We start from the raw sequence: 15,567 nt of genomic DNA on the forward strand, positions 1-15,567 counted from the left end.
CTATCTTCGTTTTCTCGTTCTCAGTCTTTTCCCCCTTCTCCACAAACACACACCGTCACACAAGGCAAAAGCATACCGAGTCTCAGATTCAGATATGCACAAGGTCACCCCTACTGACTCAGATACAAACACAAATTGTTGCACGGACAGACACCCAGGCTTACATACATTCACAGCCACAAGACGTATACGCACTCTCATGCAATGTTTCTCATGTACACACACAAATTTGCACAGCCTTAGTAATACCCATAGACAAGCACACAAACTGACAATCTACATATGCACACACAGCCTCACACAAACACAAACTCACAGCTGCATACAGCGTCACACATAAAGAGTTGCATAAATTTACAATGGGAAGGCACACGCATATACACACAGACACACACGTACCCTAACATCCACATTTACGCACACATACAAACTTACATGCACATGTTGTCATAACAACCCACAGTCACATATTCATGTATATATACACACGGTCACACATATAGAGAAACGTCCTTAACAAACATACACACGGCCACAATCACATACAGGCATGAGTGGGTATAGCTGTTTATTCATACACATATATAAACTCACGTATATACAGAGACACTCCCAGAGAGAGACATGCACACACAAATGGACATGGTGACCTGCGGTGACCTTAGCACAAGAGCGATCCCTCGCCTATAAAGCTATCACCATAAATTGGCTTCCACAAACTCATGGGGTAAAGTTTTCAAAATCTCCTAAACTGCTTCTTAGCCTAAGTCCCATTGTCAAAAGTGACCAAAGTTCCAAGGAGCCCTAGATTCATTGAAAGCTAATGAGTGTTAGGCTCCTAAATTCCAAGGTGCTTTTGAAAATGTTACCCATAATCCTCTCCCTATACACCCTCTACATATCCTCACATAATCACTCACGCACAAAACTGTGCTCCTTCTTCCTGTCATAATCTCTGAGAAGCAGAGGGTCACAGAAGCTTTCAAACTCTCATCTACCACCATGAGCGAGAGCAGAAAACTGACTCAGACACTTGTGCTAAATAATTTACTGCTAATGCTATTTTGTAAGTTGTCTCAGTTGTAAACCTTTTTCTTTTTCTTTTTCTTTTTCTTTTTCTTTCTTTCTTCATGTGCCCTGATCGGTAAAGCCACTTGCACTCCTGTAAATCCACAGTAATCCCACTGGTGACAGTGCATTTACTCTGGGTTTAGCCCGGTGTCACTGGTGTCTTAATTTAGGAGATTCACACTTCCAGCTGGATTAATCAGCACAGCCAACAAGCCACTTATTTCCATGCTGCACTACCATTTACAGGTGTTATTTATTCTGATTTCCTGTAAAATTTGTTGCTCAGGCAAAGGCTTCCTGTGCAACAAGATATCACAGACCCCCTCAATCCTCACAGTGAAGAAGGGAAACAAAACCAAGCTTTGCTGCAATTATGATTCTCAGCAAATGGACCCAGGTTTATACTGGTACCGCCTGGTTTCCGACAAAACCCTTCAGCTCGTCCTTTACAGGGATGATTCAGGGTCGTTTGATGCTCACTTTGTCAAGGAGCGCTTTTCTGTGAGGCGTGATCATGCCAGAAAAGCCTTCCACTTGCTGATATCTGCCGTCCTATCTGAAGACAGCGCTACCTATTACTGTGCCATGCGCCCACAGTGCTACCGTGCATCTGCAGGGCTCTACAGTAACGTTATGCTTGTGTTTACGTGTGAATATATGTCAGGAAAGGTAGGTCTTGTATTTGTGAAAGGGAATCTGGTCTCTTGAGTTCAATTCTTGGCTCTGCCAAGGATTCCCTGTGTGATCATGGACAAGTCCCTTACTTCAGGATTTCCAGAATTTAAAACTCTGTTTAAGTCTAAATCCCTTGGGTGGTTTTCAAAATCTCTGCCGTCATCTTCCTAGGCCTCCACAGCCTATATGTACAATGAGGACAATGATATTTCCTTTTTTCCACGCTGTGTATATTTACAGCATAAGGCCTTTGGAGCATGGGCATGCTCTTACGATGTGTCTGTACAGCACCCAACGCAATGAGGCCTAGATATGGGTGGGGACCATTAGATGCTATTGAAACACACATAAAAATAATGTCCACATTAAAGACTTCTTGTCTGTGTCAGAAAACAAAGTGATAAAACAAAGCTATTCCTAATGCAAATTGTATTCTCCTTTTAATGATTAACCTTAGCCTCGATACTTGACCCTGTCCCTCATCCCACTTACCACTCCCCTTCAAAAATGTATGTGCTTTATTTAGAAAACTTTTAACACTTCTGACACTAGTGGGAGCTCTTCACTTATCAATCTAACTTCCAACCTAGCCATCAGAACAGAGACTTTTCACGTTCTATGGAAACAGAGGGACGGATATTCATCTGTGCTGCTCTGTTGATTCTAGTGGAACTATGGCCAGTTTATATCAGCTGGGGATCTCTTGACTTCAGTGGGGCAACTCAGATTTACACCGGTTGGGGGCCTGGTCCATTGACTCTGGTAGAGCTACGCTGATTCACACCACTTGAGGATCTGGCACCCTGACTTCAGTTGCACTATGCCCATTTCCACCAGGTGGGGATCTGTCCCAAGCTGTCTGAATGCTTTTTTTTTAAATGTGTGTTTGGTGGTTTGCAGCACATGACTTATTTACAGTGTGAAACCACAGCCACCTGGCTTATCACTGGTTCTCCACTGGTAAGATAATTCCCTTCTCTTCATGTGCCAGTATATATTTATGCCTGTATCTGTAATTTTGACTCCATACATCTGATGAAGGGGGCTTTTTGCCCACAAAAGCTTATGCCCAAATAAATCTGTTAGTCTTTAAGGTGCCACCGGACTCCTCGTTGTTTCTATTCATTCTAGTGGAACTATGGCCAATTTATACCAGCTGGGGATCTCTTGACTTCAGCGGGGCGACTCAGATTTACACCGGTTGGGGGCCTGGTCCATTGACTCTGGTAGAGCTACGCTGATCCACACCACTTGAGGATCTGGCACCCTGACTTCAGTTGCACTATGCCCATTTCCACCAGGTGGGGATCTGTCCCAAGCTGTCTGAATGCTTTTTTAAAAAATGTGTGTGTGTGTGTGTTCGGTGGTTTGTAGCACATGACTTATTTGCAGTGTGAAACCACAGCCCTCCAGCTTCATTCTGCTACTCACTAGAAGCTGGCAGGGCTTCGGGTGAGAAGTTGGTATGAGGCGGAGCATGTGGACAGATGTGTCTCTGAGATCCAGGTTACCACAGAAACCAAACCCCCTTGCCTCCCTGCAGCACCTGCCTGTTATCAGACGGCAGCAAAGACAACAATATTTTGTGTGTGTGAACTTTGAAAGTCACTTGTTTCTCTGTGACTCTTATGAAAATAGGGGGAAAGGAAAACAAAGCTGGTTTAAATTGTTACAATTTTTTTTTAAAATATTGCTGCTAGTTTGGAGGGGAATAAATTCGTAATTGCATCTTTTCGTTAGATTTCCTATATTTTGCAAACTTTGGACCTCGGAACATTCACGGCAAAGCATAACGGGTAGAAAGAGAGAAAAGACTGGATGCTTTGTTGAAGTAACTGAAACTTGAAGGAGACATTTCATGAAACTGAAAAGCAACAATTTTTAAACTGAGAAAAGGAAATACTTTTGCACACAATGATAAGTTAGCTTGTGGAACTCATTGCCACAAGAAGTCACTCAGGCCAAGAGCCAGGCAGCATTCGGGAGAGGACTGGGCATCTACATGGAAATTAAAATGTGCCTTTGTAGGAGTAAAAATGTGATAAACAATAGTTTTGGAAGAAAGGTAAATCCTCATAGTTCAGGATGTGAGCTAAATTTTAAGTAATGAAGGTTAAGATGAAAGAAGGTTAGGTTGCTACCTATATTTGTCATATGTAATCAAAATAAGAATACAAGTGAAATTAAAATAGATCAGTCATTTTAACTGGGTTTGAATTTATTAAGCCATAAAATAGATTTCAATACAATGTCCATGTAATAGCTGGTCAAAAAAATTCCATTTAAACATTTTTATGGAAAACTGGCTATTTAATTAAACACAATTTTACATGGGAAGTGTCTGCTTTCCTTCAATATTTTTGTTTTTTTTGTTGGAAACCCAAAAACTGAAAATTTTCAGCTGAAAAACAAAAGCATTTTGGTTTCAGCAGTTTTGGGGCAAAAATATTTCAGTGTTTCAATTCAGTTGAAATTTCCCACTAAAAATTTTAATGCAAATGAAAATGTTTCATTTTTGTTCAAACTATTCAAGAAGAAAACAAAACCATGGATAAATCTAGGCCCTAAAATAAACTCTTCAGTTAATATAATTCTGAATAAGAATTCAATTATACTGAAATTATCTTTTTTCAAATATCTATCATATGTACGTAAAACAAAAAGAATCTCTTTAATTGGGTATGACTTTATTAATACATAAAATATATTTGAATAAAAAATCACTGTAATATAGCTAGAACAAACAAACTATAAATGATGCCATTTAATACAATTAAAAGAATATGACATTTAACTGCATCTGTTGAAACTAGCATTTCACATATCTAAAAAGAGCTGAATTAATTCAAAATTAAGATATACTGAAAAAAAAAAAAGAAAACCTAAAAGTGCTAGAGGAAATTAAAATAAAATGAAGCGCTAGCCAAAATTTTGTAGAAAGTTGTTTTAATCAAAAAGACAGGTTTCAGAGTAAAAGCCGTGTTAGTCTGTATTCGCAAAAAGAAAAGGAGTACTTGTGGCACCTTAGAGACTAACCAATATATTTGAGCATAAGCTTTCACGAAGCTCATGCTCACATAAATTGGTTAGTCTCTAAGGTGCCACAAGTACTCCTTTTCTTTTTAATCAAAAAGAGCTTTTATTCAAAAATTATTTTTTTCTCAAAAAAAGGCGATGTTTGAATATTTTTATTTTTTGTGAATATTTTCTCAACATTTATTGAAAATGTTATTGAAAATATCAAAATACTTATTTAAATTGTTCATTTGCTAAAAGGAAGGTTTTCAGTAGACTGAAAATTTTGATAACTATTTCAATAATATTTTCAATTAAAGATTCAATTTTTGTTATGTAAAAATTCAGTGAAGATTTTTGGAAAGCACAAAAATTGGCTCCATTTTGAACCCTTCAAAAATTTCAACTTTGAAATTTTGATTTTATTTTCATGTTTTGACCAGCTCTAATAAAGAATAAAAGCCGACAAATTATTTGCTATCTTCTTCAAACCACTGCTGGCTCACTTGGTCCAACCTGTAAGAAAAAGAGGAGTTCATGATTATTGTTAGTCCTGAACCAAAACCCACTCAAGTTAGTGGAAAGTCTCCCATTGAAGTCAATGGGGTTTGCATCAGCTCCTTTTGGGGAATTTTCAAAGGCCCTAGGGGAATTAGATGTCCAAGTCTTGTTGACATCCAATGGGAGTAGGGCATGTAACTCCTTACATATCTAAAAATAGACAAGACAGAGAAGATTATTCTCCTAATTTTACTGGTGGGGAACCTAGGCCCAGAGGAACGTAAGACTGGAAGCGCCTTCTTGGGTCATCAAATCCAACCTCCTGCTATCCCAGGCAATGCTATTATATAATCCCATTCATAAAGATACCAAACTACATCTTTAAACTACTTGTTTGCCTGAACTGCTCCTTTTGGGAGGCTGCTCCAGAACTTCCCTCCTCCGATGGTTAGAAACCTTCTTCTACTTTCCAGTCTAAATGTATTCATGGCCAGTTTATACTCATTTGTTCTTTTGCCAGCCCTGTCCCTTAGCTTCAATAGCCCTTTGGTATTTACCCTCCTGAGCAATCCGATCCCTTGTCAGCCTTCATTCTGCTAGGCTAAACAAGCCAAGCTCTTTTAATCTCCTCTCCTCTCATAAAATATGCCATCCATTCCCCTAATCAACCTAGGAATCTCTCTGCAACCTGTTGCAGTTTGAATGCAGAGAGATTAATGCTGAGATTTTCCCGGGAGCCTAAAACCCAGCTCTCTAGAGCCAAAGATCAGTGATTGAACCTCAAGGCCTTGCTTCTTGATGAGTAAAAGAGGAGGGGCAGGGGAGTGGACAATGGAGTCTGAACAACCTTTTCCCCCTGTGTGTAATGCACACCTCTTTGGAGGGCATAAAAAGGGTCTATGCACTGCCCTAAACCCCACTGACCCTGAGTTCTTACCTCAGAAATAAAGGTATCTAGTGACCAGGAGCATATTCAAGGCAATGCTTTTCGTTAGCAACACCCTCAAGCCCAGCATAAAGATAGACAGCACATTCATTTTCTCCATATCTTCATCTGCAAAAATGTGAGAGAGATTGTGGCTTTGAAGTGACAATTTGCTATAAGCACAGAAACAATGTGGTAAATATACAGATACATTTACTTTTGCAGGTGTAGAAACAGTGCAGAATAGGCACTGGAAATCTGACTCTAGGATAGCAGATGTTCAGTGCAGATGGCAAAGGACAATTATGCCCTCAATGTAATGATTTTACATTGTTCAGCTCACTAATAGTTTTCAGTGAGTCGAGCCACATTCTGGGCCAGATTCTCAACTGGAATAAATCAGCATACTCCTATAGAAGTCTATGGAAGCTATATGGGTTTACAGCTGTTGAAGATCTGGTCTTTTAGCTTGATTCACCATTGAATTACAAATTGCCATTGGTGTAATTCCACTGAAATCAATGGGGTTACAATGATGTAAAACTGGAGTAGGTCAATAGTGAAAAAAGCACTAAAATTCCCCTTATTTTCAAACCAACCTTGGAGGCTAGGAGTTGAAGTTCTGCAGACCTCAATCAGGCTTGTGGTAGGTCCAGGAGTTGTTAAAGCTGAAGAGAAAGAAAATGAAACACAAGTGATGAACACACACCTTCCATGATGAACAAAGGAAATGTCTGAGATTTTTGATTCAGTTAAGTTTCTGGACCAAGACCCAGTTTCTTAGCCCATGTAAATAGGTGCAGCACTTTTGACTTTAGTGGAGCCACTCCAGTTTACATCAGGTGGGGCTAAGGCCCTGAAAGATTATCTCCCAGTTTGTATCTATTTCACTTAATAAAATGAATATTAATGGATGATGTGCTCTCACTCTAAAAGTACCTACACAGGGAGAGGATTTCTGGCATAGGTCTCCTTTATCCAGGAAACAAAAACAGAAGATCTAGGGTAAATTTTTCACTGGTTTTTAAAGGTATTTAGCTACCTTGCAGCTAGGCACCTAAAGGGATTTTCAAAAGTGGACATCAATAGAAATTAAGAATCTAGGTGCATTTGAAAATTCCACTAGGTGCATCTGTAAATGCCTAAATACCTTTTAAAAACTGTCCCTATTTGATTTAGGAGCCTAAGTCCCATTTTCAAAAGAGATATAGGCATTTAGAAGCCAAAGTTTCATTGAACATTAATGGAGTTTGGCTTCAAAAGGCCAGACTTTAAAGGTAAGCAACTAAAGATGGAGGTAGGCATCCAGTAATATTTTTAAAAGGGCATAAACCGGTTAGAAGCCTAAGTCCTATTGGCTTTCAATTGGATTCAGGCACCTAAACCTATTAGGTGCTTTTGCAAAATCTCACTAGATGCTGATCTTTATCTTTAGGCACATTAATACCTTTGTGAATTACATCCTTTTGAAAAGCCTTCTCCAAGTCAATAATGTCAATCTGGGAATATTATGCAACTTGTTAACTGTGCAGATAATTAATCGTAGGGTGTTATCAAGGGAAGTGATAAACTCATCATCACATGGAGTTTCAGATTTTCAAAGATGATTAGGGCCACTAATTTGCAAATCCCTTATGCAGATTAGAAAATCTAAACTGGACACAAAAAGTTGAGACTAGATGTCTACCCACAAGTGCTAATCTACATAGTAAGGAAGACTCATTCCTTCCACTTCAAGAACTGCGGCACAGACTTCTCTGGCCTGGGTTATGCAGGAACTCAAATAAGATGATCATAATGCTCCCTTCTGGTCTTAAAAGCCTGTCCTTAGCTGGTAAAAATCAGTGTTGCTCCATTGACTTCAATGAAACAACAGTGGTTTATGCGAGCTGAGGATCTCCTCCAGTGGTAAAGAATCTACTAGCGGTCATTCTTCTCTGATCCATAACACCATACCTGGTGGTCTCTCTGAGGTGAGAATTTTATTAAACTCTTGGTTGTGGTGTTGTACTGAGCAATGAACATCTTGGTTCGAAGTAATGTTGGCAACCTTTATGGCATGGTATTTTCCAGATGAGAGGACAGGCTCAATGGTTTCATAGAGAACAGGGCTGTCAGTATTCATGGACATCTTCAGTTCGGGAGGGTAGAAATCTCTTGCTAAACAAGCAGTTGAACCACTGGAGTCTGCAGACTTCAAAATCACAAGAGAAGGCTGAGAAGGTGTTGGGTTATCTGAAAGGAGGAATTGATCATGTTGTCATGCATGGCAGGGCAAAAGCTCAACTCTAAAGTGTTACTGTTGTCATGAAAATAAATCTCACAAAACATTTTAGGGTTAGGTGCTGTGGTTAAGGTTAGGCATTAAGGGCATAATGGCCAAGATCTTCTAAAGTGACTTGTGATTTGGTGGGCTTCAGTTTTTGGCTCCCCAATTTAGACAATTTAGCCTTAAGGATGCCTGATTCAAAATATACTCATCACCCACCCTCTGAAAATCAGTCTCCCTTATGGGGTCTCAAGTTGGGCACCCAAAATTACTAGTACCTTTTGAGAATTAAGGCCTAAAAATCCAAATTTAATGGCCACAGCATTTTCATATATACAGGCAGAGTTGGTAACTGAATTTCTACTCAAGCATTTTCAAGTTCAGTTCTCTGATTTCATGACCAAATTCAAAGACGAAGAAAGAAAATGTGTTTCATTCTATTTGAATCTAAGAACTGGCTTCACCAGTAAAACTCTACCTTCTTTGCATCACTCCAGCAACCCAAAGCAGCCACAAGCCCAATTTAATCAGACAGTTCAGATGGCTTATGTTGCTGTAGAGCACAAAACAGCTTGAACTGTTTGTTTCTTTTCTAAGTCAATTTGGCAGGAAACCTTTTTTGAACAAAAGCACATTTTTGTTATATGATCCTCTGCACGCCAGATATCTTTTCTATGCTGCAGATCCCTGATGCATGAAGGGGTCCAAGTTCTGCCTTTGTTTATGCAGGTGCACATCTATTGAATTCAACATGGTAATGTGCGAGTAACAGTGGGCGGAATTTGACCCTTTGATAGCACAACACCCAGTGAAGTTGCTAGGCATTCCACCTTTATTACAGAGATCAATTGATGTATCTTTCTATGTGAAAGTAGTATCTAAGCACCTTACATATATTCATAATTGGGCTCTGACCCAAGTTAAAGTCAAAGAATCCCATTTTGTGAAAATGGTCCTGTGAATTAATGAATTTTTAGCACCATTTTACACATTGGAAACTGAGGCACAGAGAGATGAAATCACTTCAACAAAGCACTCAGGGAGTCGATGTCAGAGGAAGTTTTAGAACCAAGATCTCCTTAGTCCCAGTCTAACCTCTCTTGTGCTTTCTTTTCCCACCTGTATAATGGGGATAATAGTCATTCCTTTTTCCTACACTTTGTCTAGTCTATTTGGGTTGAGATTTTCAAAAAGCTTCCAAGTGATTTCAGAGCAGAAGTCCCATTGGTTGGGGCTCTGATCTTGATTGCTGACACTGGATGGAAGAAGAAGTAGATGTGTGTACTGCATGGCTAAGCTATTGCATCCTCTCATTTGTGTCCATTTATTCTTTTACGTAGAGACTGTCCAGTTTGGCCAATATACATGGCAATCAGATGTCAAGAATTATAACATTCATAAACCAGTCGGAGAACACTTCAATCTCCCTGGTCACGCGATTACAGACATGAAAGTTGCGATATTACAACAGAAAAACTTCAGAAACAGACTCCAAAGAGAGATTGCTGAATTGGAATGAATTTCCAAATTGGATACAATTAACTTAGGCTTGAATAGAGACTGGGAATGGTTGATTCATTATAAAAAGTAACCTATTTCCCCTTGTTTATTCCTTCTCCTTCCCCCCCCCCCCCCCCACTGTTCCTCAGACGTTCTTGTTAAACCCTGGATTTGTGCTGGAAATGGCCCACCTTGATTATCATACACATTGTAAGGAGAGTGATCACCTTACATAAGCTATTACCAGCAGGAGAGTGGGGTGGGGGGAGAGAAAATCTTTTGTAGTGATAAACACCCATTTTTTCATGGTCTGTGTGTATAAAAACATCTTCTGTATTTTCCACAGTATGCATCTGATGAAGTGAGCTGTAGCTCACGAAAGCTCATGCTCAAATCAATTGGTTAGTCTCTAAGGTGCCACAAGTCCTCCTTTTCTGTTTGCGAATACAGACTAACACGGCTGTTACTCTGAAAATAGTTATTTGTGATCATGTAAAGATGTCTTCATAAAACAGGAATGTGTAATATTTAGATTTTAAAAATTAATACATTTTCATTTTTCAGATTATAATAACATATAAAGTATAAGAATTCTCATTCCATAATTTTAAATGCGTTTACTTCAAGAACTTACTTGGATCTACTGTAACTTTAGTCCCGGGAGAGTCATAGTACACAACAATACAGAGTCATACCAAAACATCACCAAGGAAAAAAAGAAATGGAACTTGCATTTTTCTTTCCATTCCACATTGAGTAAGGGGCAGGATGTTTCAACTTCCAATATCTGTTCATAGATTTGCATTGATTGCATTGATTAATGAGAAAACTTTGTCATTAGAATGAAATATGTTTGGTCAAATCTTCTTCTTAATGTCTCTTACATTCTGTCTTCTTATATTCCTCTGAGAAGTAAGGGAAAAAATACAGAAATAAATATTAAAAGGTGTAATAAGTTTCACCCGCAGATTTGAGGGTCAAAACATATATTTTAACCAGAAAAAAATCTGTTCTTCAACATCTGGGTTTTTGTACAGGTCACCGGGGAATTTCTATCACAGTGTTCCCCAAAGTCCACAGTGATACACTTCTTTACAAAGTTGTCGTCTCTCTCTATGGCTGTGGCAGGGTATGAAGGGAGGTGACTTCTCAAAACTCTGTTCATTGCAATTTAATTCAGTTTGCTGCAGCAGGAAGGATCAACTGTATTGAACAAAATAAAGTATGCTCCTAAAAATCTATCCAAATACCTTTACATCTCCTTATTAAGTGTATTAAGCTATTGAATTGTCAGACCAAGCGAAGGAGAGAGAGAGAAACATTAATCTGACTAGGTAACTAGTCCAGTCCTTTCACATACACATTCACCACTCTCCTAGGAAAAGTGATTGTTCTTCCCTTCCATGTCTTGTATTACTGCCTTTACCCATCCCAAAACAAAATATCTGAGGGGAGATTTTCTTAAACAGTTAGTTGAGTCATTCCTTCCGTTTGAATTTTTCAAATTAACCATAAAAAGCCATGTGCTTTCTGCCTCTTACCAAGGCCACAGTATATTCATTTTGAAGATATCAGACCAAGGGTAAAAAAGTCAAAGCTATCTAAGCCTAAGTATCATTTTCAAAAATGACTTAGCACTTTCAGGGTCACATTTTCAGAAACACCTAAGTGAGTTAGGCAGTTAACTCTCATTCATTTCAATGGCAGTTAGCTGCCTAAATTGCTTAAGTGCTTTTGAAAATCCCACTAGGCACCTATCTGCATCCTAAAGTGCCTAAATATCTTTTTGAAAATGGGACTTAAACTTCTACGTCATTTAGTGTCTTTTGAAAATTTTACCCCCAAATTTCAGTTGCTATAAATCAGCACAGCTATGGTGAAGTCAATGGAGCTCTGATGATTTATACCAGTTGAGGAGCTGGCCCAGTCAATGACAAATTAGTTTGTTTAAAAGTATCAGATAGAATTACAGCTGAGCAATTTCTCTTACCTGGGAGAGTCTTCCCAAACACTTCTAATACCGAGATTTTAAAAAAGAAAATGGCTTTGAGACTTTCATATCCTTTTCCCGAGGATTTTACGATTGGGGCTAGTCCCTCATCTGCTGTACACTGCCATAGCACAGTTTACACCAGATCTGGAATCTGTCCTTTTAGGTCCCAATGTGAGAAAGAGGAAGTGGTATCAGCTGCTCATGGGCAGAGAAGCCTGACAGCCTGTTGTCGGTGTAACGTTCTCTAGACCAGTTCTATGATCTGTCGTGTGAAGTTCTGGAAGCAATGTTCCCATGCTGTGCTGACTCTTTTGATACACGTATTCAGGAACCAGATTAAACAAACTGTAAATTCAAAGGCTTTTCTAAAACGTTTTCACACTAATCCACCCAGAGACTCTTTTCTCTGACTCTGAACAAATATTTGCTCTTAGCTGGGAAACCAAAATACATAGATGAGATGAGACTTGCAAACAAATGCCAACAAACTCTTAGTAAAAGACAAAAATTCAGGAGACCCAGAGAGGTGGACATTCTGACTAAGCCAAGCATAGGATTGATTTTCAAAGATACTTGGGCCCCATAAGTGCCTAAGGCACTTTTGAAAATAGGACTTGGGCTCCTAAATCACTTGGGTACTTTTGAGAAATATACGCTCATGCTCTGTATGCCTCATTTCCCCATGTGCCACTAGGGATAATTTGCAGTGTTGTTGTAGCTGTGTTAGTCCCAGGGTATGAGAGAGACAAGGTAGGTTAGGTAATCTTTTATTGGACCAGCTTCTATTTGTGGAAAGTATAAGCTTCTGAGCTTCACCAGGTTACTGACAGGAGCACTGTGGGAATAAATGTTAAAAACAGATACTATGGTAATATGACCCATATAAATACCTTAGATAAATTTTCTAAGGAGCATAAGAGAGTTTGGCACTCAATTCCTATTGGATTTCAATGGGATTACGGTGCCTAACTCACTTAGGCTCTTTTGAAAATACCCATCTTGATGTTTGTAATTAAATATTTGATTTTATGAACTTCACAATGGAGGTCTGTAGTGATAAAAGAATCCATAGATGTCTCCTGTCTTCACAATCTGAAATGTTTAAACTTCCAGTTTTGTTCTTCCTCCCCCGCCCCAGCCCTTGCTCATATTGTGCCACACTTCTCAACTAATCTCATTTTGGATGGTATTTTCAAAGGTACGAGTTGGGCACCAAACTCATTAGGCCCCTTTGAAAATCCTAACCATGTGGCCAGGTTTTAAATGTATTCAATTGCCTAAAGATGCAGATGGGCATTTAATGAGATGTTCAAAGATGTCTAAATAGGTTAGATGCTAAATTTCATTGATTTCAAGGCAGTTAGCTGACTAACCTGCTTAGACTCTTTAAAAATTTCACTAGGGCCCGGATCCTCAAAGGTATTTAATCACCTGACTCCCATCTGCAATTTTAGGCATCGAAGTACACTGGAAAATCTGACCCATAATGAATAAGGTATCTTGGCTAAAATGAGCCCTAAATTATCAGCCAATTTGCATCCTAATATACAAAGAAAGATATAATAATGTGAGTCATGATTTTAGAATCTAAAAAGACCCATTTTTCTAGTTCTTAACCTGGATTCTTTGGTAAATACAGTGACGCATTGTGCACATGCCCCAGTTGAAGAGAGTCAGATGAACGCCAGTGCAGAGTAACCTGCCTTTTACATACTCTGACTTTGGGTTGCTTGACCCAGGTTAGGAAATAATTCTATTAATATAATTCAGCAACTGGTGGGCACAGACTCACCTGACTCTACCGTGCTTTATTCCGTATCTTGCTCCCATTCCCTTTATCTGTGTGTTTGTTTTTCCTATTTAAAAGCCAAGCTCTTTGGGGCAGGGACTGTCTGTTGCTAGGGGTCACACTGTGGTATCCTCACACTGAGACGTTCCTTACTGAACAAGTCGTCACCTTGTCTTCGGGGGAACTATTCACCCAGGTAAAGCTATTGCAGGCTGGCTCTCTGTGGCGTTTGTTTGTTTTAACTGAACAAAGCACAAACACGACTCTGTATTGTTTATATTAGATAATTAAGTAGATAGAGGCCTGCACAGGTCACATCTAATATGGCAAAGCCCACCAGTCCTTGCCCTCTTGTTTAAGAAACCCACTAACACACTGCATGTTCTCTCGATCCCCTCTCCCACGTTGGATACATCCCCACTCATCTTCCAGGACCTCCCTCTGCCCCCATTATAAAGCACAGCTCAGCTTCTTTGGTAGGAGTCCCTACGATGCCTAGTGGTGAGAGGCCTTCGTTTCTGTAGTCCCTTGGAGACTAAGCCTTGGTCTACACTAGGACTTTAGGTCGAATTTAGCAGCGCTAAATCGATGTAAACCTGCACCTGTCCACATGATGAAGCTCTTTTTTTTTACTTAAAGGGCTCTTAAAATCGATTTCCTTACTCCACCCCTGACAAGTGGATTAGCGCTTAAATCAGCCTTGCTGGGTCGAATTTGGGGTACTGTGGACACAATTCGACAGTATTGGCCTCCAAGAGCTATCCCAGAGTGCTCCATTGTGGCCGCTCTGGACAGCACTCTCAACTCAGATGCACTGGCCAAGTAGACAGGAAAAGAACCGCGAACTTTTGAATCTCATTTCCGGAGACTGCAGGAACTGTGGGATAGCTACCCACAGTGCAACACTCCGGAAGTCGACGCGAGCCTCGGTACTGTGGAAGCGCTCCGCCGAGTTAATGCACTTAATGCACTTAGAGCATTTTCTATGGGGACACACACACTCGAATATATAAAACCGATTTCTAAAAAAACGACTTCTATAAATGTGACCTAATTTCATAGTGTAGACATACCCTTAGAGTGGATGGAGCGGGGGAATAAAGGTTGCCACAAGGGGAAACCTGGAACTAGGGAAGGAATCCAGGATCCAGTGTCAGGGAACAAAGTGGATGGAAGCAGGTAACCTGTTACTATTGTTAAAGTTGAGTGGGTTGTCTGAGCCGGTTTCCTCTGGGATTTTCTACTATTCAGCTTCTCCAGCAGAAATCTTCTCCAGTAAAAACCATTCTCGTCTGAGCACAGACTGCCTGGCGCACATTGTGTCCAACATGTAGTAATACTCAGCAGCATCTTCAGGTCTAAGGTTAGTCATGTGCAAATACAGCAGGTTACTGGGATTGTCCCTGGAGACGGTGAATTTGCCTTTCACTGAGTCAGCGTAATTTTTTGTATCTCCAGCCCAATAGCTAATGGTTGATACCCACTCCAGTCCCTGTCCAAGCATATAGGGTATCAGGTCATCCCATAATCATCAAAACTGAATCCAGAGGTTTTGCAGGAGATCTGGAGAGAGTCCCTGAGCATTTTAACTTCTCCACCAGATGCCACAATTTCTAATTTTGACTGACTCCCTGGGTAGAAAAAAGAGACATTAAGACTTCTCTAATAATACTTGGGCATCTCTCATGTCCGTAGGGATTAAATTACCTGTGAGGACCATTAGAAAGGATGCAATATTAAGCCATAATAGCATGTTTCTGATTCTGAGGAGAGTTCTCAAGGGAATTTGTTGTTAATTGCACAGACACAGGGGGATGGAGATTGTCTAG

General features: G+C 39.8%; 1 gene segment (V, D, J or C); it reads right to left on the reverse strand.

Annotated features, from left to right (window-relative positions):
- Positions 1 to 4,840: 4,840 nt before the first annotated feature.
- LOC144273724 (T cell receptor delta constant-like) lies at positions 4,841 to 14,994 on the reverse strand. The segment is given in 7 exon segments: positions 4,841 to 5,277; positions 6,200 to 6,316; positions 6,787 to 6,855; positions 8,144 to 8,422; positions 10,591 to 10,625; positions 11,027 to 11,159; positions 14,812 to 14,994. Coding segments are annotated over 5 exon segments (594 nt in total).
- Positions 14,995 to 15,567: the final 573 nt, after the last annotated feature.

This window comes from Eretmochelys imbricata, chromosome 13, assembly GCF_965152235.1.
Source record: "Eretmochelys imbricata isolate rEreImb1 chromosome 13, rEreImb1.hap1, whole genome shotgun sequence".
Classification (NCBI taxonomy): Eukaryota; Metazoa; Chordata; order Testudines; family Cheloniidae; genus Eretmochelys; species Eretmochelys imbricata.